The sequence below is a fragment of the Oncorhynchus gorbuscha genome, linkage group LG13 (assembly GCF_021184085.1).
Source record: "Oncorhynchus gorbuscha isolate QuinsamMale2020 ecotype Even-year linkage group LG13, OgorEven_v1.0, whole genome shotgun sequence".
In the NCBI taxonomy this organism is placed as follows: Eukaryota; Metazoa; Chordata; class Actinopteri; order Salmoniformes; family Salmonidae; genus Oncorhynchus; species Oncorhynchus gorbuscha.
Window position 1 is genome coordinate 24,602,134 of NC_060185.1, and position 20,088 is coordinate 24,622,221.

At 44.6% G+C, this 20,088-nt stretch overlaps 1 protein-coding gene across 1 annotated transcript in view; it reads left to right on the forward strand.

Moving 5' to 3' along the window:
• LOC123992606 (solute carrier family 12 member 9-like) overlaps positions 1-20,088 on the forward strand; it is a 59,934-nt gene that overhangs the window by 17,981 nt on the left and 21,865 nt on the right. The window contains exons 5-9 of the mRNA XM_046293881.1: positions 2,139-2,246; positions 2,335-2,446; positions 10,040-10,197; positions 12,603-12,685; positions 14,927-15,051. Of these exons, the coding sequence (XP_046149837.1) occupies positions 2,139-2,246; positions 2,335-2,446; positions 10,040-10,197; positions 12,603-12,685; positions 14,927-15,051 (586 nt within the window). The remainder of the gene's footprint in view (positions 1-2,138; positions 2,247-2,334; positions 2,447-10,039; positions 10,198-12,602; positions 12,686-14,926; positions 15,052-20,088) is intronic.

A 20,088-nucleotide genomic window follows, 5' to 3' on the forward strand; every position in this document is an offset into this window, starting at 1 on the left:
CATTCTTCCATTGCAAAACTACCATTCCAGTGTTTTACTTGCTATATTGTATTTACTTTGCCACCATGGCCTTTTTTGCCTTTACCTTCCTTCTCACCTCATTTGCTCTCATTGTATATAGACTTGTTTATACTGTATTATTGACTGTATGTTTGTTTTACTCCATGTGTAACTCTGTGTTGTTGTATCTGTCGAACTGCTTTGCTTTATCTTGGCCAGGTCGCAATTGTAAATGAGAACTTGTTCTCAACTTGCCTACCTGGTTAAATAAAGGTGAAATAAATAAAATTTAAAAAAGCTTTCCCTCCAATAACAAGGAAGTAGGTTAGAAGTCAATAGCTTCATACAGTTGAAGTCAGAAATGTATATACACCTTAGCCAAATACCTTTAAACTCAAAAATACCCTGTCCTCCGGTCAGTTAGGATCACCACTTTTATTTTAAGAATGTGAAATGTCAGAATAATAGTAGAATAATTTCATTTCAGCTTTTATTTCTTTCATCACATTCCTAGTGGACCAGAAGTTTTTACATGAACTCAATTAGTAGTTGGCAACATTGCCTTTTAAATTGTTTAACTTGGGTCAAACGTTTTGGAGCCTTCCACAAGCTTCCCACAATAAGTTAGGTGAATGTTGGCCCATTTCTCCTGACAGAGCTGGTGTAACTGAGTCAGGCTTGTAGGCCCCCTAGCTCGCACAAGCTTTTTCAGTTCTGCCCACACATTTTCTATGGGATTGAGGTCAGGGCTTTGATGGCCACTCCAATACCTTGACTTTGTTGTCCTTAAGCCATTTTGCCACAACTTTGGAAGTATGCTTTCATTTTCCATTTGGAAGACTCATTTGTGACCAAGCTTTAACTTCTTGACTGATGTCTTGAGATGTTGCTTCAATATATCAATATAATTTTCCTCCTCTTGATGATGCCATATCTTTTGTGAAGTGCACCAGTCCCTCCTGCAGCAAAGCACCCCCACAACATGATGCTGCCACCCCCGTTCATCACGGTTGGGATGGTGTTCTTCGGCTTGCAAGCCTCCCCCTTTTTCCTCCAAACATGACAACTGTCATTATGGCCAAACAGGTCGATTTTTGTTTCATCAGACCAGAGGACTTTTCTCCAAAAAGTATGATCTTTGTCCCCATGTGCAGTTGCAAACCGTAGTCTGGCTTTTTTTAATGGCAGTTTTGGAACAGTGACTTCTTCCTTGCTGAGCTGCCTTTTCAGGTTATGTCGATATAGGACTCGTTTTACTGTGGATATAGATACTTTTGTACCTGTTTCCTTCAGCATCTTCACAAGGTCTTTTGCTGTTGTTCTGGGATTGATTTTCAGTTTTCGCACCAAAATACGTTAATCTCTACGAGACAGAACGTGTCTCCTTCCTGAGTGGTATGACGGCTGCGTGGTCCCATGGTGTTTATACTTGCGTGCTATTGTTTGTACAGATAAACGTGGTACCTTCAGGCGTTTGGAAATTGCTCCCAAGGATGAACCAGACTTGTGGAGGTCTAGATTTTTTTTTCTTGTTTTTTTCTCTGAGGTCTTGGCTGATTTCTTTTGATTTTTCCCATGATGTCAAGCAAAGAGGCACTGAGTTTAAAGGTAGGCCTTGAAATACATCCACAGGTACACCTCCAATTGACACCTCCAATGTCAATTAGCCTACCAAAAGCTTCTAAAACCATGACATAATTTTCTAAGCTGTTTAAAGGCACAGTCTATTTAGTGTATGTAAACTTCTGACCCACTGGAATTGTGACACAATGAATTATAAGTTAAATAATCTGTCTGTAAACAATTGTTGGAAAAATGACCTGTGTCATGCACAAAGTAGATCTCCTAAACGACTTTCAAAACTAGTTTGTTAACAAGAAATTTGTGGAGTGGTAAAACAACACGTTTTAATGACTCCAACCTAAATGTATGTATACTTCTGACTTCAACTGTAACAAGCTATATCTGAACTTGACATGGCAAGATGAAGTATTGCTGTCCTTTTTGAATTCTAAGTCTTCCTTAGAGTCTTCCAAGAGGCATGCATGTTAATCGATTCCATTTTTGTTGTTCATTATCTGAATTTGGGGAGGATTTGAACATGAAGCTGATTTAATTTATATCTAACCCTCCCCTAGCTGACTATGCTGTGGACTACACAACAGGAACCATGATGTCCTTTGCCACGGTGTTTGCGGTCATGTTTAACGGTTGCACAGGCATCATGGCCGGATCCAACATGTCAGGTAATAAATAGTTTTCTGATCAAAGGAGTCGGTCAGGAATGTGTGATTGTCTGTGTTGTGTCTAACCTGGTGTTGTGCTGTGTCCCAGGTGACCTAAAGAACCCTAGCTACTCTATCCCTCGAGGAACCATCACAGCTGTCATCTTCACCTTCATCATCTACAATCTCCTCAGTCTGATGGTGGCCTGCTCCTGTGACCGGTCAGTCACACACACAAACACACTAGTTTGGGCGTAATCTATGTAGATAACCACACCTGTAACACGTATGTGAACATACAGATATAGGCACACACAAACACACAAAAACATTTGCACTCAATGAAAGACACACATACTCTCATTTACAATTCTATCTCCGACACACTTTTTCTCACTCCCTCTCCCGTCTCTAGCTCAGTGCCAGTGTGCAGTATTGATGTGGCACTAACACAAGTGTTGCCAAAGTGCTAGTGACATAAAAGGCCCTTTAAAGATGCATTGGAAATCAATACAGCCATCAATTATACTCCTCCCTGTCCTCCCATCTGCCTGTTTCGCCCTCTCCCCCTCAGTAGATCAGACATTGGCAGATAGAAAGGGAAGTGAAATATGCTGACTCATTGACAGTGTTCACATGCCCACCAAAATCCTGTTATTATTCGGGATACTCAAGTATTGTTTTTGAGTAGATGCATATTAACATCATATCCCATTTATAATAACCCGAAAAAGCTTGTATTGCGATTATGAGAAACCCGGATAGGATGCCTGGGAAATGCTGATCTTAGATGGGATACTGTGGCATGTATGCCAGCGGCATACCACCCTGCATACCACTGCTGGCTTGCTTCTGAAGGTAAGCAGGGTTGGTCCTGGTCAGTCCCTGGATGGGAGACCAGATGCTGTTGGAAGTAGTGTTGGAGTGCCAGTAGGAGGCACTCTTTCCTCTGGTCTTAAAAAATATCCCAATGGCACCCTACACAGGGCAGTGATTGGGGCGTCTTTCAGATGGGACGTTAAATGGGTGTCCTGACTCTCGGAGGTCATTAAAGATCCCATGGCACTTATCGTAAGAGTAGGGGTGTTAACCCCGGTGTCCTAGCTAAATTCCCAATCTGGCCCTCAAACCATCACGGTCACCTAATAATCCCCAGTTTACAATTGGCTCATTAATCCCCCTCCTTTCCCCTGTAACTAATTCCCCAGGTCGTTGCTGTGTAAGTCGCTCTGGATAAGAGTGTCTGCTAAATGACTTAAATGTAAATGAGAACGTGTTCTCAGTCAACTTAACCTGGTAAAATAACAGATGAATAAATAACATAAACATCTCATCTAGTTTACTGTTTTTGCAGTCTGCTCAGGGTCAGTATTGAATATCATGGGTGTTGATGTTTTCATCTGATTATCAAACAAATCACTTAAGATTTTTAAGTAGGCTATACCTGCGCATTTCCATCCACCATAAATTATGGAATTATTTTGCCGATACACCGTAGCCTACTGGACCGTATAGCCTAGTGGCTTCGGCTACTTCCACCCCTAATTTAGATACATTTCTGCTTATAATTTCCAGCATTTAGTAGGCCGTTTATCAACTCTAATTAGATACATGCAGCTTCTCACTAAAGTAGTGCTAACCAGAATGTCTTGCATTCAATAGAATGAATGAAAATAGTAATGTAGGTAACACCGGTAAAGTTCTCTGTTTGGTTAGGGACCGTGGAGGAAACACCACAAAAGTGAAAAGATTATCCCTGTGCAAAATGTCCAAATGTCATCCGTTTGGCCAGTTTTTAAGGAAATGAAAAGCTGAGAAAAGCATTTCTGATAAAACTTCAGTTTGCCTTGGGTGCATATTATATGTGGTAGAAATACTGTCTGCTTACGTTAGTGTAAAATATATAAGTTACATGTGCCTTTGCATTTTCTGGAGCTGCTGAAAGACCAAAATCCTTTTTCTCCACTCCTGTTCCCGAGACACGAATGTAACCCATGTTATCTCATTTTAAGCCAACTACAAGAAATGGTTAATTCTGTAGGAGTTCATATGATATTCCTCTACATGTGAGAGGTTAGGTCTAATAGTCAGTGTCCAGATTTCTGTTACTTTTCCATTTAACCCATATGAACTTAAATGAGGAATATTCCCTTTATTCATGGATATAGGATACTCGTGAGCGGGATATCAAAGGTGCATGTAAACAGCTTATCCCGAATAAGACCTTATGAGCTACTGCGTGGAATACTTTGCGCATGTAAACGTGGTCGTTGATGGATAATGTAGTCGTTGATCAGACACACTGGATCATGAAGTCATAGGTGGTTGATTTCTACACAATCTAGATCATGAAAAGTGGCATTCAGGACCGGTCAGTACCTCTCTCGCATGCACACATACATTCTTTTTTACACTGAGGAAATTGAGTCCATTTCAATCCATACTTCAGGATATGAACAAAGGATAACAAGAATGCATTTCCTCCTTCGGTGTGTTCAGTTGTTATCTAGCTGTGTCCTTATCTGCTGTTGGTTTAGTGTTGCTTTATTGCTGTTGGACAGGGCCCGGCATGCAGTGGAGTGTGACGTTATTGGTCTTCGATAGTCGGACTGAATGGAGGAAATGTACAGGGTTTATGAATGATACTGCCTCCAAGGTCCTTTTATGGTACCTGATGGTGTGTCAACCATATCTAAACCTTATCCTGAACTGTCTTAGTAGTTTCTGTACATGTGAAAACACACGGACTGCTGCTCCAGTTGTACATAGAGTACAGTGACCCGTGGAAGAGTACAGTGACCCGTGGAAGAGTACAGTGACCCGTGGAAGAGTACAGTGACCCGTGGAAGAGTACAGTGACCCGTGGAAGAGATAATGATAACTTGGCCAGGGGTAAAGTCACCATTTCATCATGCATGTTACTGGAATCATAAACTTGTTATTTGTGGCCATGGAATTCCACATTGATTGTAGCCTAATTTACTTAAAAGGCGTGTATGACATTCTTGACTAGAGGTAAACTCTCATAAATGCCCATTTACATTATGAAACAGTTACACCCTTGTCACAAGGTAGGTCACAGGTTGTCTTTCAACAATAGGCCACATTTCCTTTAGTTGAAGGTTACAATTGGTTGTCAGTTGTAAGGCTGCAGAAAAAGGGGCCAGAGTTTTTTTTCCAAGTCACTATTCAGAAGAACTCCTGGCGCTAGTCACGGATTGTTACATCTGTCACCAAACTAAAGAGAACTTTCTGTACTTTTAAAGTCAATGTGTCACCAGTGTGTCATTAAGAGACAGACTAAATGGATTACTCAGATTAAATGGGGAGAATGTGCATTAAAGCCATCAGTCAAAGTGACATTATTAAATGCCAAACACTGGACCCCCCCTTCACCACGGGCAATCTCTGCATTGCTATTGCAACAAAGCCTCGTTGAAGGGAAAGCAGTTGAATGTCTATCATGGTCTGGGTAAGTGATTTTCACTGGGGGGGGGGGACAAATAGAAGCTTTTTGAGTTGGATGTTATTCCCCCTTTTTTTTGGTCCAAAAAATTAACTTGGTAGCAGTACCCAGAAGTACCCAACAGGTGGAGGTCACACCATCTCACATGAGGAGCTCCCTTTGTATTTCACTCTGACATTGAGGGGTTTCTTAGGTAGCGTTTACACAGGCAGCGCAATACTGTTTTTTTCCCCCCACTAATTGATATTTTGACCAATCACATTATTGGGTTTTCACATCAAATTAGATTTTTTCAGAGCTGATCTGGTTGGTCGAAAAATATCAGATTTGGGCTACCTGTTTGGATGCAACCTTACAGAAATGGTGTAAACTTTGAATAAAGCCAGTAAATTGCTCCCCTCTTCAGCTAGTTACTCTGCATTCTTGGTAAAAGGCACTGTGTTCACTTAACATAAATGTCAGGGAGATTTAAGAATGGCTGTTCAGATCTACAATAGTGCTGCCTTTTGGGAGAATGACATCTGATGCATACCTGAATAGGTTACAGGTGTACAGTTCTAGTGTGTATGTGTTCTAGATGGTTCTGGGAAGGTGCATAGGAGCCCAATGTAAAAGATGATTTCCTGTCCAGCTACGAGAAGTATATTAACCCAGTGTAACAGGGTAGGGAGTGGTGACAGATAGCCCATTGTCAACTTTCCAGCCCAATCCCCCAACATACAGTAAGCTTACAGTGAGTGTGTCTGTATCTTGTTTAGGGACTGAGACCTGAATGATCTGTGTGTATTTTAGTCTCTTTCTTTGGGGTGTGTGTGTGTGCATTAATTCTCTGGATGACTAAATACAGAGTGTGGTTGTGTGTGTGTCTTTATCTTCCCTCTATGGATGAGTGACATTAGAGTGTATATATGCAGGTGTGGTGCATGTGTGTATCTGGTTGTGTGTGTGTGTGTGTACACCTCTGTGTATTGTGCATCAGTGACCTGTTGGCTAATCCCATCCTGCTATAGAAGCTTATGTATTTATTACTGGCTGAATAATTATATTAATTTAAATCTGCCTCCCTCTTTTGTTCTGCTATCTTCAACATGCAGCCTGGTGTGTGTGTGGAAGCTGTGCAGTCCCACAAGGCTCTCCATCTCTTAGCTTTTTCTTCTGTTTTTCAGCCCCCCCATGTGACTTTTATTTGTGTGAGAGAATGTGGTACTGTTTTTCACTCTCTCCCGTTCTCCCTTGAGCATCTTGTCTCCTCCCTAGCGTCCCCTGGGGCTGTTTAATTCTCTCTCATGTCCCCCCCCCACACTCGCTGGCTCGTAGTGCTAGTTTCTTGTCCAGACATTGAGGCAACAAGTCCAACATTCTCAGTCTGTCTGCCCTCCTCTGCTTTCATCTCATACCTCTGTTCCCTTGCAATCACCCCACTGCAGAGTGCCTGTCCTTGGCTCTCTCTGTCCATCCATTCTTTATTTGCTTGCTATCTCTCCACCACAGATCTCTCTCGTTGTCAGTCTCTGTCCGTCTCTGATCTCTCTGTATCTTTCTCGTCCCCCCCCCCCCTGTCAACACACAGGGATAGAGATTGAGAAGAGAATGAGGTTCATGTTATGTTGCCCATGACCTCTGGAAAAGGTAGCTGCTACATAAGCAACAGCTAATGGAGATCCTAATAAGGAAATGAAAAACAACCATAACAATAGTATAAGGAATGAGAATGTAGCAGGACAATAGGTAATATAAGAAAAGGGGTATAGTAGACAGTCTGAGGTAGAGAGAGGTAGATTGAATGCGAGAGAGTAGCAGAGGGAGGGAGGGGTGGAGAGGAGATCTACAGGCCCTGTTAGCTGCTGATCCCATTTAATACTCCTCAGCCTGTTTCTCTCTCTCTCTCTGTCTGTGTTGCTCTCTCTCTGCCTCCCTCCCCCTGTAAGTTGGGTTTGAAGCTTATTTAAAAGAAATAGCAAAGTAATTTTAACGTATGAATAAACAGATGAGATGATCAACAAATGAGGTGTGGAATGAGAATGAACGTCCAGTCTCTCCAGGCTCTCATTTAGCTGCACTCCCCTCCTAAAATAATGGTTTCCTTCTGTCAGGTGCTTTACTTCGTTCTGATCTTTATTTCCATGGCACAGCTCATTCTAGCTTCATGATCTGATCAATAATCTGTATTATGGGATGGAGGGAACACCAGGACGCACACTCAAAAACACGGCTGTTTATACAAATGCATAGCCTTCACAGACATGTCAATAAAAAAATCAAAAGTACAAAAATGTACACACGCACACATTATGTCCTCTGCTCTCCCTCTCTGCGTGACTCGCCTTCTGTCCTCCGCTCTCCCTCTCTGCGTGACTCGCCTTCTGTCCTCCGCACTCCCTCTCTGCGTGACTCGCCTTCTGTCCTCTGCTCTCCCTCTCTCTCTCCCTCTCTGCGTGACTCGCCTTCTGTCCTCTGCTCTCCCTCTCTGCGTGACTCCCCTTCGGTCCTCTGCTCTCCCTCTCTGCGTGACTCACCTTCTGTCCTCTGCTCTCCCTCTCGCTCTCCCTCTCTGTGTGACTCGCCTTCTGTCCTCCGCTCTCCCTCTCTGCGTGACTCGCCTTCTGTCCTCCGCTCTCCCTCTTTCTCTCCTTCTCTGCGTGACTCGCCTTCTGTCCTCTGCTCTCCCTCTCTGTGTGACTCGCCTTCTGTCCTCCGCTCTCCCTCTCTGCGTGACTCGCCTTCTGTCCTCCGCTCTCCCTCTCTGCGTGACTCTTCTGTCCTCCGCTCTCCCTCTCTGCGTGACTCGCCTTCTGTCCTCCGCTCTCCCTCTCTGCGTGACTCGCCTTCTGTCCTCCGCTCTCCCTCTCTGCGTGACTCGCCTTCTGTCCTCCGCTCTCCCTCTCTGCGTGACTCGCCTTCTGTCCTCCGCTCTCCCTCTCTGCGTGACTCGCCTTCTGTCCTCCGCTCTCCCTCTCTGCGTGACTCGCCTTCTGTCCTCCGCTCTCCCTCTCTGCGTGACTCGCCTTCTGTCCTCCGCTCTCCCTCTCTGCGTGACTCGCCTTCTGTCCTCCGCTCTCCCTCTCTGCGTGACTCGCCTTCTGTCCTCCGCTCTCCCTCTCTGCGTGACTCGCCTTCTGTCCTCCGCTCTCCCTCTCTGCGTGACTCGCCTTCTGTCCTCCGCTCTCCTCTCTGCGTGACTCGCCTTCTGTCCTCCGCTCTCCCTCTCTGCGTGACTCGCCTTCTGTCCTCCGCTCTCCCTCTCTGCGTGACGTGTCCTCCGCTCTCCCTCTCTGTCCTCTGTCCTCCGCTCTCCCTCTCTGCGTGACTCGCCTTCTGTCCTCCGCTCTCCCTCTCTGCGTGACTCGCCTTCTGTCCTCCGCTCTCCCTCTCTGCGTGACTCGCCTCTGTCCTCCGCTCTCCCTCTCTGCGTGACTCGCCTTCTGTCCTCCGCTCTCCCTCTCTGCGTGACTCGCCTTCTGTCCTCCGCTCTCCCTCTCTGCGTGACTCGCCTTCTGTCCTCCGCTCTCCCTCTCTGCGTGACTCGCCTCCGCTCTGTCCTCCGTCCTCTCCCTCTCTGCGTGACTCGCCTTCTGTCCTCCGCTCTCCCTCTCTGCGTGACTCGCCTTCTGTCCTCCGCTCTCCCTCTCTGCGTGACTCGCCTTCTGTCCTCCGCTCTCCCTCTCTGCGTGACTCGCCTTCTGTCCTCCGCTCTCCCTCTCTGCGTGACTCGCCTTCTGTCCTCCGCTCTCCCTCTCTGCGTGACTCGCCTTCTGTCCTCCGCTCTCCCTCTCTGCGTGACTCGCCTTCTGTCCTCTGCTCTCCCTCTCTGCATGGCTGCCACCTCTTTATGAGGGCTTTGTTTTGGAGTGCAGGTTTTAAAATGTCAAGCTTGTTCAGATTTATACTGCACTTGCCACTGGTCACAGGATTTAATAACCAGGCTATAGCATTGACCAGCTCCATTACGTAAGCACACACACACACCAGAGTAACTTTCATTGGTCCAACCAACACACGTGCATACTCAAATGACTTGTGTTTTCACTACTCTGTGTGTGTGTGTGTGTGCTGCTGGTGGATGGTAACATTTTAAAGTGAATCATTATTAAGAATGTCAGAGCCTGATTTAAAGCAATGGTTCATAAACGTTTAACTGCGGCACACAAACAATAATGCAGACCAACACTCACACACCAAATAACACACACACACAAATATCATTGGCATTTCCTAATTTTCAGACAGAGGGGACAGACGGAGTAGACAGACAGAAAAACAGACAAACAGACAGATGGTTGGAGGGAAGGAGTAGGGGATGGTTTCATATGAATGTATATCATCGGATTTCTCTCTCATCCTCTCTCAGTATTCTCCTCCAGAGGGACTACAGTTTCCTGCGGGACATTAATGTGTGGAACCCATTGGTGACCATTGGTGTGTACTCCTCCACCATGTCTGCTGCCATGAGTAACCTGATAGGGGCCTCTCGCATCCTCTTCGCCCTGGCACGGGACGACCTGTTTGGTGGGTACGCTTATGTCCTCCTCTTTCTCACGATCCACCTCACCCTTAATATTTATCTTTATAGCTTCTTCTCTCTCCCTTCTCACTGGCGTTGTGTGTGGATATGGGGGATGAATAGCAGTATTAAGCAGGTTTCCCCTGTAGAGTGGGCAACTGGAGCAGGACAGATGAACTAGACTGAACCATGCTGACAGTGGCTCAGGATCACTAGCAATGCCTTTCAGGGGTTAAACATCTATTTTAGCTTATGGGTTTTGTTTTTTACCTTGTGACTGTATGGTTAAAGGTGTTTAACTTAAAAGTTCTCATCGTGTGTGTCATTCATGGTGCAACCTGCTTGCCACTGTCCTACACCCACTGGGTAATGGATCCCCTAATATAGTGTAACACACCTCTTCATCTCACCCAGTTTTAAAATATCTGCTTTGTCTTTGCGCTTCACCTTCCCTTTTTCTCCCCTTCTCTTTTATTTTCCTCCCTCTCTCCTCCATCCCCTTCTCTTTTATTTTCCTCCCTCTCTCCTCCACCCCCTTCTCTTTTATTTTCCTCCCTCTCTCCTCCATCCCCTTTTTATTTTCCTCCCTCTCTCCTCCATCCCCTTCTCTTCCTCCCTCCCTCTCTCCTCCATCCCCTTCTCTTCCTCCCTCCCTCTCTCTTTCCCTTTTCTCTTCCTCTCTCCCTCTCTTTCCCTTTTCTCTTCCTCCCTCCCTCTCTCATTCCCTTTTCTTGGCTGCATTGATTTGAGTTGAAAGTCTCTAATTTAATTAATTTCATGTATCAACTGAAATGTGGTCCTAAACGTTAATTCCCGCCATCTTACTCCTTCTCCTCCTCCCTCTTGCTCTCACATACAGTTGAATTCGGAAGTTTACATACACCTTAACCAAATACATTTAAACTCAGTTTTTCACAATTCCTGACATTTAATCCTAGTAAAAATTCCCTGTCTTAGGTCAGTTAGGATCACCACTTTGTTTTAAGAATGTGAAATATCAGAATAATAGAAGAGTGATTTATTTCAGCTTTGATTTCTTTCATCACATTCCCCGTGGGTCAAAAGTTTACATACACTCAATTAGTATTTGGAAGCATTGCCTTTAAATTGTTTAACGGGTCAAACGTTTCGGGTAGCCTTCCACAAGGTTCCGACAATAAGCTGGGTGAATTTTGGCCCATTCCTCCTGGTGTAACTGAGTCAGGTTTGTAGGCCTCCTTGCTCGCACACATTCTCTATAGGCTTGAAGTCAGGGCTTTGTGATGGCCACTCCAATACCTTGACTTTGTTGTCATTAAGCCATTTTACCACAACTTTGAAAGTATGCTTGGGGTCATTGTCCATTTGAAAGAGCCATTTGCGACCAAGTTTTAACTTCCTGACTGATGTCCTAAGATGTTGCTTCAATATATCCACATCATTTTCCTGCCTCACCTGTTTTGTAAAGTGCACCAGTCCCTCCTGCAGCAAAGCACCCCCACAACATGATGCTGCCACCCCCGTGCTTCAGTTTGGATAGTGTACTTCTGCTTGCAAGCCTCCCCCTTTTTCTTCCAAACATAACTATGGTCATTATGGCCAAACAGTTCTATTTTTGTTTCATCAGACCAGAGGACATTTCTCCAAAAAGTACGATCTTTCCTCTCTGTAGTCTGGCTTTTTTATGGCAGTTTTGGAGCAGTGGCTTCTTCCTTGCTGAGCGGCCTTTCAGGTTATGTCTATACAGGACTCGTTTTTACTGTAGATATAGGTACTTTTGTACCCGTTTCCTCCAGCATCTTCACAAGGTCCTTTGCTGATGTTTTGGGATTGATTTTCACTTTTCGAACCAAAGTACGTTAATCTCTAGGAGACAGAACACGTCTCCTTCCTGAGCTTGGTGGTATGACGGCTGCGTGGTCCCATGGTGTTTATACTTGCATACTATTATTTGTACGGGTGAACGTGGTACCTTCAGGCAGTTGGAAATGTATTTTGATATTTCCATGATTTCAAGAAAAAAAGGCACAGAGTTTGAAGGTAGGCCTTGAAATACATCCACAGGTACACCTCCAATTGACTCAAATAATGTAAATTAGCCTATCAGAAGCTTCTAAAGCCATGACTTCATTTTCTGGAATTTTCCAAGCTGTTTAAAGGCACAGTCAACTTAGTGTATGTAAACTTCTGACCCACTGGAATTGTGATACAGTGAATTATAAGTGAAATAATCTCTCTGTAAACAATTGTTGGAAAAAATTACTTTTGTCATGCACAAAGTAGATGTCCTAACCTACTTGCCAAAACTATGTTTGTTAACAAGAAATTTGTGGAGTGGTTGAAAAACTAGTTTTAAGGACTCCAACCTAAGTGTATGTAAACAACTGTATTCTCTCTCTCTCGCTTGCTCACGCCTCTCCCCCGTCTGCAGGCACGGTGTTGTCTCCAGCTAAGAAGACATCTCACAATGGGAACCCCTGGGTGTCTGTCCTCCTCTCCTGGTTCCTAGTCCAGGTAGGCCAATGGGAATCCCTGGGTGTCTGTCCTCTCCTCGTTCCTAGTCCAGGTAGGCCAATGGGAATCCCTGGGTGTCTGTCCTCTCCTGGTTCCTAGTCCAGGTAGGCCAATAGGAATCCCTGGGTGTCTGTCCTCTCCTCGTTCCTAGTCCAGGTAGGCCAATGGGAATCCCTGGGTGTCTGTCCTCTCCTGGTTCCTAGTCCAGGTAGGCCAATAGGAATCCCTGGGTGTCTGTCCTCTCCTGGTTACTAGTCCAGGTAGGCCAACAGGAATCCCTGGGTGTCTGTCCTCTCCTGGTTACTAGTCCAGGTAGGCCAACAGGAATCCCTGGGTGTCTGTCCTCTCCTGGTTACTAGTCCAGGTAGGCCAACAGGCATCCCTGGGTGTCTGTCCTCTCCTGGTTACTAGTCCAGGTAGGCCAATAGGAATCCCTGGGTGTCTGTCCTCCTCTCCTGGTTACTAGTCCAGGTAGGCCAACAGGAATCCCTGGGTGTCTGTCCTCTCCTGGTTCCTAGTCCAGGTAGGCCAATAGGAATCCCTGGGTGTCTGTCCTCCTCTCCTGGTTCCTAGTCCAGGTAGGCCAATAGGAATCCCTGGGTGTCTGTCCTCTCCTGGTTACTAGTCCAGGTAGGCCAACAGGAATCCCTGGGTGTCTGTCCTCTCCTGGTTACTAGTCCAGGTAGGCCAATAGGAATCCCTGGGTGTCTGTCCTCCTCTCCTGGTTACTAGTCCAGGTAGGCCAACAGGAATCCCTGGGTGTCTGTCCTCTCCTGGTTCCTAGTCCAGGTAGGCCAATAGGAATCCCTGGGTGTCTGTCCTCCTCTCCTGGTTCCTAGTCCAGGTAGGCCAATAGGAATCCCTGGGTGTCTGTCCTCTCCTGGTTACTAGTCCAGGTAGGCCAACAGGAATCCCTGGGTGTCTGTCCTCTCCTGGTTACTAGTCCAGGTAGGCCAACAGGAATCCCTGGGTGTCTGTCCTCTCCTGGTTACTAGTACAGGTAAGACACAGAGGAGAGAATAGTTCTGATTTCACCTGATCAATAATCTCTGATCAGGTCAGATGAAGGAAAAGGTAGATTGATATAGTAGAGAGAAGGGTAAATGGAAAAAGATAGATGGGGAGAGAGAAGGGAAGTACTTTGAGAGTACTGAGAATTGGCCAAGACATAATGAGAAAAGGAGATGGCAGGGTAAAGATACAAAGAGACAGAAAAAATAGATGGAGGTAGAGAGAGCTCTGATAATGACTGGCTAGTCAGATACTCTTCAAGAAGCCAGTGTTAAAGTCTAAATGGCTGGTCTTTGTCTTCCTCTCTCATCCCTCGCTCCGCTTCTACACTGGAGTGGGGGAGTAATTAGAGTGAAATCATTAGCCTGTATCAGAGCTCATTAACTAGTCCTCCCCCTCTGTTCTGCCGCTTGCTCTTTCTCTCTCTGCCATTTCAATGATTCACTGATGACACAAGTGTGATTCTAATCTCACTCAATGTTAAACAATCTCACAGATGAGAGAAGGGAGCGAGGGAGGTCAGGAAGGGAGATCAGGAAGGAAGGTGAAAGGTGTTGGGCCAAAAGGGAGATGTCTCTATAGCCAAGTCATGCATCAATTCAAAGTGATGCAGATGATATTTGAGGAAGAGAGAAACCTTGGGACTGATTTAGAAGCCCCTCTATCTTTGTGGTCTGACCTTTTGTAAAGGGATGTGTGATGTTAGTGATAACTCAGCCTCTCAGAAGAGCTTGGTGATTACCATGGGTTTATATGGACTGGACATGCAACACGAAGACAACTGACCTGATCTCACTCAGACACAGAGACAGGACAGGACAATGATGCAGTGGCAGGCCCAGAAGTTGCCCATACTGGCCTATGGCTGAGGGCTCAGTTTAGAGCTAATTAATACTCTTATTAAAGGGGAGAACTGAGGAGACTGACTTTTTTTTTTTTACCTTTATTTAACCAGGCAAGTCAGTTAAGAACAAATACTTATTTTCAATGACTGCCTAGGAACAGTGGGTTAACTGCCTTGTTCAGGGGCAGAACGACAGATTTGTACTTTGTCAGCTCGGGGGTTTGAACTTGCAACCTTCCGGTTACTAGTCCAATGCTCTAACCACTAGGCTACCCTGCCGCCCCTCTCACTGACTTTGTTGTGGATGTCAGATGAGAAACTATTTCTCCCCTCCATCTCTCTCTCTCCCTAATCTATTTCTTCTCTCTCCTTTTCTCCATCTGTAGTTGGTGTTGTTCACAGGGAAGTTGAACACCATCGCCAGCATTGTAACCATCTTCTTCCTGCTGGTGTACGCAGCTGTGGACCTGGCCTGTCTGGCTCTGGAGTGGGCCTCAGCTCCTAACTTCAGGTACTAAATCAAATTGAGTTTATCACACATGCCAAATAAAACTGGTGTGAACTTTACAATTAAATGCTTGCTTATGAAACTTCCCCAACAATGCAGAGTTTAGAAAATAATCATGCAAAATTAAATGGTAACTAACAAGGAATAAAATGCAGAAGATTGGAGCTGTATACAGGAAGTACCAGTACCAGATCAATGTGGAGCTATATACAGGAAGTACCAGTACCAGATCAATGTGGAGCTGTATACAGGAAGTACCAGTACCAGATCAATGTGGAGCTGTATACAGGGAGTACCAGATCAATGTGCAGCTATATACAGGGAGTACCAGTACCAGATCAATGTGCAGCATAATACAGGGAGTACCAGATCAATGTGCAGCTATATACAGGAAGATCAATGTGCAGCATAATACAGTACCAGATCAATGTGCAGCTATATACAGGAAGTACCAGTACCAGATCAATGTGCAGCTATATACAGGAAGTACCAGTACCAGATCAATGTGCAGCTATATACAGGAAGTACCAGTACCAGATCAATGTGCAGCATAATACAGGAAGTACCAGATGAATGTGCAGCTAAATACAGGGAGTACCAGATCGATGTGCAGCTATATACAGGGAGTACCAGTACCAGATCAATGTGCAGCTATATACAGGGAGTACCAGATCAATGTGCAGCATAATACAGGGAGTACCAGATCAATGTGCAGCTATATACAGGAAGTACCAGTACCAGATCAATGTGCAGCATAATACAGGGAGTACCAGATCAATGTGCAGCTATATACAGGAAGTACCAGTACCAGATCAATGTGCAGCTATATACAGGAAGTACCAGTACCAGATCAATGTGCAGCTATATACAGGAAGTACCAGATGAATGTGCAGCATAATACAGGGAGTACCAGATCAATGTGCAGCATAATACAGGGAGTACCAGATCAATGTGCAGCATAATACAGGGAGTACCAGATCAATGTGCAGCTATATACAGGGAGTACCAGTACCAGATCAATGTGCAGCATAATACAGGGAGTACCAGATCAATGTGCAGCTATATACAGGGAGTACCAGTACCAGATCAATGTGCAGCATAATACAGGGAGTACCAGTACCAGATGAATGTGCAGCATAATACAGGGAGTACCAGATGAATGTGCAGCTATAATACAGGGAGTACCAGATCAATGTGCAGCTAAATACAGGGAGTTTCAGATCAATGTGCAGCTAAATACAGGGAGTACCAGTACCAGATCAATGTGCAGCTATATACAGGGAGTACCAGATCAATGTGCAGCTATATACAGGAGTACCAGTACCAGATCAATGTGGAGCTAAATACAGGGAGTTCCAGACCAGATCAATGTGGAGCTATATACAGGAAGTAGCAGTACCAGATCAATGTGCAGCTATATCAATGCAGGGAGTACCAGTACCAGATCAATGTGCAGCATAATACAGGGAGTACCAGTACCAGATCAATGTGGAGCTAGATACAGGGAGTACCAGTACCATATCGATGTGCAGCTAAATACAGGGAGTTCCAGATTAATGTGCAGCTAAATACAGGGAGTTTCAGATCAATGTGCAGCTAAATACAGGGAGTACCAGTACCAGATCAATGTGGAGCTATATACAGGGAGTACCAGTACCAGATCAATGTGGAGCTATATACAGGGAGTAGCAGTACCAGATCAATGTGGAGCTATATACAGGAAGTAGCAGTACCAGATCAATGTGGAGCTATATACAGGAAGTACCAGTACCAGATCAATGTGGAGCTATATACAGGAAGTACCAGTACCAGATCAATGTGCAGCTGTATACAGGAAGTACCCGTACCAGATCAATGCGCAGCTGTATACAGGAAGTACCCGTACCAGATCAATGTGGAGCTAGATACAGGGAGTACCAGTACCAGATCAATGTGCAGCTAAATACAGGGAGTACCAGATCAATGTGCAGCTATATACAGGGAGTACCAGATCAATGTGCAGCTATATACAGGGAGTACCAGTACCAGATCAATGTGCAGCATAATACAGGGAGTACCAGATCAATGTGCAGCATAATACAGGGAGTACCAGATCAATGTGCAGCATAATACAGGGAGTACCAGATCAATGTGCAGCATAATACAGGGAGTACCAGATCAATGTGCAGCATAATACAGGGAGTACCAGATCAATGTGCAGCATAATACAGGGAGTACCAGATCAATGTGCAGCATAATACAGGGAGTTCCAGATCAATGTGGAGCGTATAAACAGGAATACCAGTACCATGTCAATGTGGAGCGTATAAACAGGAATACCATGTCAATGTGGAGCTTTATACAGAGAGTAACATGTCAATGTGGAGCTTTATACAGGGAGTAACATGTCAATGTGGAGCTTTATACAGGGAGTAACATGTCAATGTGCAGCATAATACAGGGAGTAACATGTCAATGTGCAGCATAATACAGGGAGTACCAGTACCAGATCAATGTGCAGCATAATACAGGGAGTACCAGTACCAGATCAATGTGCAGCATAATACAGGGAGTACCAGTACCAGATCAATGTGCAGCATAATACAGGGAGTACCAGTACCAGATCAATGTGCAGCATAATACAGGGAGTACCAGATCAATGTGGAGCGTATAAACAGGAATACCAGTACCATGTCAATGTGGAGCTTTATACAGGGAGTAACATGTCAATGTGGAGCGAAATACAGGGAGGACCAGTACCAGATCATTGTGCGGAGGAATAGGGTATTTGAGGTACATAAAGGCAGGGTAAAGTGACTTGGCATCAGGATGGGTAATAATAAGGTATTTGAGATGTACAGTTGAAGTCAGAAGTTTACATACACTTAGGTTGGAGTCATTAACTTGTTTTTCAACCACTCCACACATTTTTGTTAACAAACTATAGTTTTGGCAAGTTGTTTAGGACATCTACTTTGTACATGACACAAGTAATTTTTCCAACAATTGTTTACAAGCAGATTATTTCACTTATAATTCACTATCACAATTCCAGTGGGTCAGAAGTTTACATACACTACATTTACTGTGCCTTTAAACAGCTTGGAAAATTTCAGAAAATGATGTCATGGCTTTAGAAGCTGCTAATTGACATCGTTTGAGTCAATTGGAGGTGTACCCGTGGATGTATTTCAAGGCCTACCTTCAAACTCAGTGCCTTTGCTTGACATCATGGGAAAATAAAAAAAATCAGCCAAAACCTCAGACCTCATCTGTACAAACAATAGTACACAGTATAAACACCATGGGATGAACGTACTTTGGTGCAGAAAGTGCAAATCAATCACAGAACATCAAAAAGGGACCTTAGTGCAGACCCAGGCTTCTACAGAGCTGCAATAGATCCCTTCCATTTTTGTTGACTGTGCTGTCACTGTTGTTGGGTGTTGACGGTGCTGTCCCTGGGCCTGGAAATGTTCTTTCTCTTCCTCAAGTGTGGGAAAGATCTCCTCTGAGTAATATAGGGATTCTGAGGGGGGATATATATTGTGCAAAGGAACACATATTTTTCTGTCAGTACAAGTTATTTTTCAGTTTTAACCTAATGTGATATTTACCAATTTTGAGGGGATCAATTGAATTTTGTAGTTTGGATTTGTACCAAATGATCAGTCCTCCAGAGTCTCTGCCTCTATTGACAAAGCTGTGTTTCTGTGACGGCACAATTACCTCTCTGTAGCCTGTGGGGACAGTGAGTGACAATGTCAGCCTTACACCATGTCTCCTGCAGAATGATGACGTTAACATCTTTAAGATTTTTGTTGAACTCCAGTGCTAGTTTCTAAAACTGTTTGAATGATATCTGTGAGTATAACAGAACTCATATGGCAGGCAAAAACCTGAGAAAAAATCCAACCAGGAAGTGGAAAATCTGAGGTATGTAGTTTATAAAGTCATTGCCTATCAAATATCTGGTGTCTATGGGGTCATATTGCACTTCCTAAGGTTTCCACTAGATGTCAAGAGTCTTTAGAACGTTGTTTGAGGCTTCTACTGTGAAGGAGGGGGCGAATGAGAGCTGATTGAGTCATGGGTCTGGCAGGGTGCCATGAGCTGATCAATCACGCTCACGTGAGTTAGCTGCGTTCCATTTGCCTCATTTCTGCAGACAAAGGAATTCTCTGGTTGAAACATTATTGAAGACCTAACATAATCGTTTGGTGTGCTTTCGTCGTAAAGCCTTTTTGAAATCTGACACTGGCTGGATTTACAACAAGTTTATCTTTAAAATGGTGTAAAATACTTGTATGTTTGAGGAATTTTAATAATGGGATTTCTGTTTTGAATTTGGCGCCCTGCAATTTCACTGGCTGTTGGTGAGGTGGGACGCTACCGTCCCACATATCCCAGAGAGATTAACAACCAGAAAGTTATAAGTCAGGAGCTGTTCTTCTGCATGACTTCTCTCCCTCAATTATTGTTATTTTTTATTTTTCTCTCTTGTCCATCTCTTTCCCTCTTGTCCATCTCTTTCCCTCTTGTCCATCTCTTTCCCTCTTGTCCATCTCTTTCCCTCTTGTCCATCTCTTTCCCTCTTGTCCATCTCTTTCCCTCTTGTCCATCTCTTTCCCTCTTGTCCATCTCTTTCCCTCTTGTCCATCTCTTTCCCTCTTGTCCATCTCTTTCCCTCTTGTCCATCTCTTTCCCTCTTGTCCGTCATGTCTTTCTCTCGATCGCCTCCATATCTCTCCCCCCGTCTCGCTCTGGTTCTCTCCCTTCCTTTCACACACATGCTGCCCCCCGTCTGATGGTGTTGAGTGTGTTAGTGTTCCACTGTATGCCAGCTGGGTGTTGTGGTCACCTGCTAATTAAGACACAAACTGTCCACCTCTCCCAGCTGCACATCTCAGAAGGAATGCAGATAAGTGTGTGTTGAATATGGTGAATCCTTAACGTTGATGTGTGCTAGGGCTGCACAATTCATCCAATTTTTATCTAAAGTGCGATATTGATGTGCAATATCCACAGCACACACACAAAGAACCACCCCCTTTCACTCCG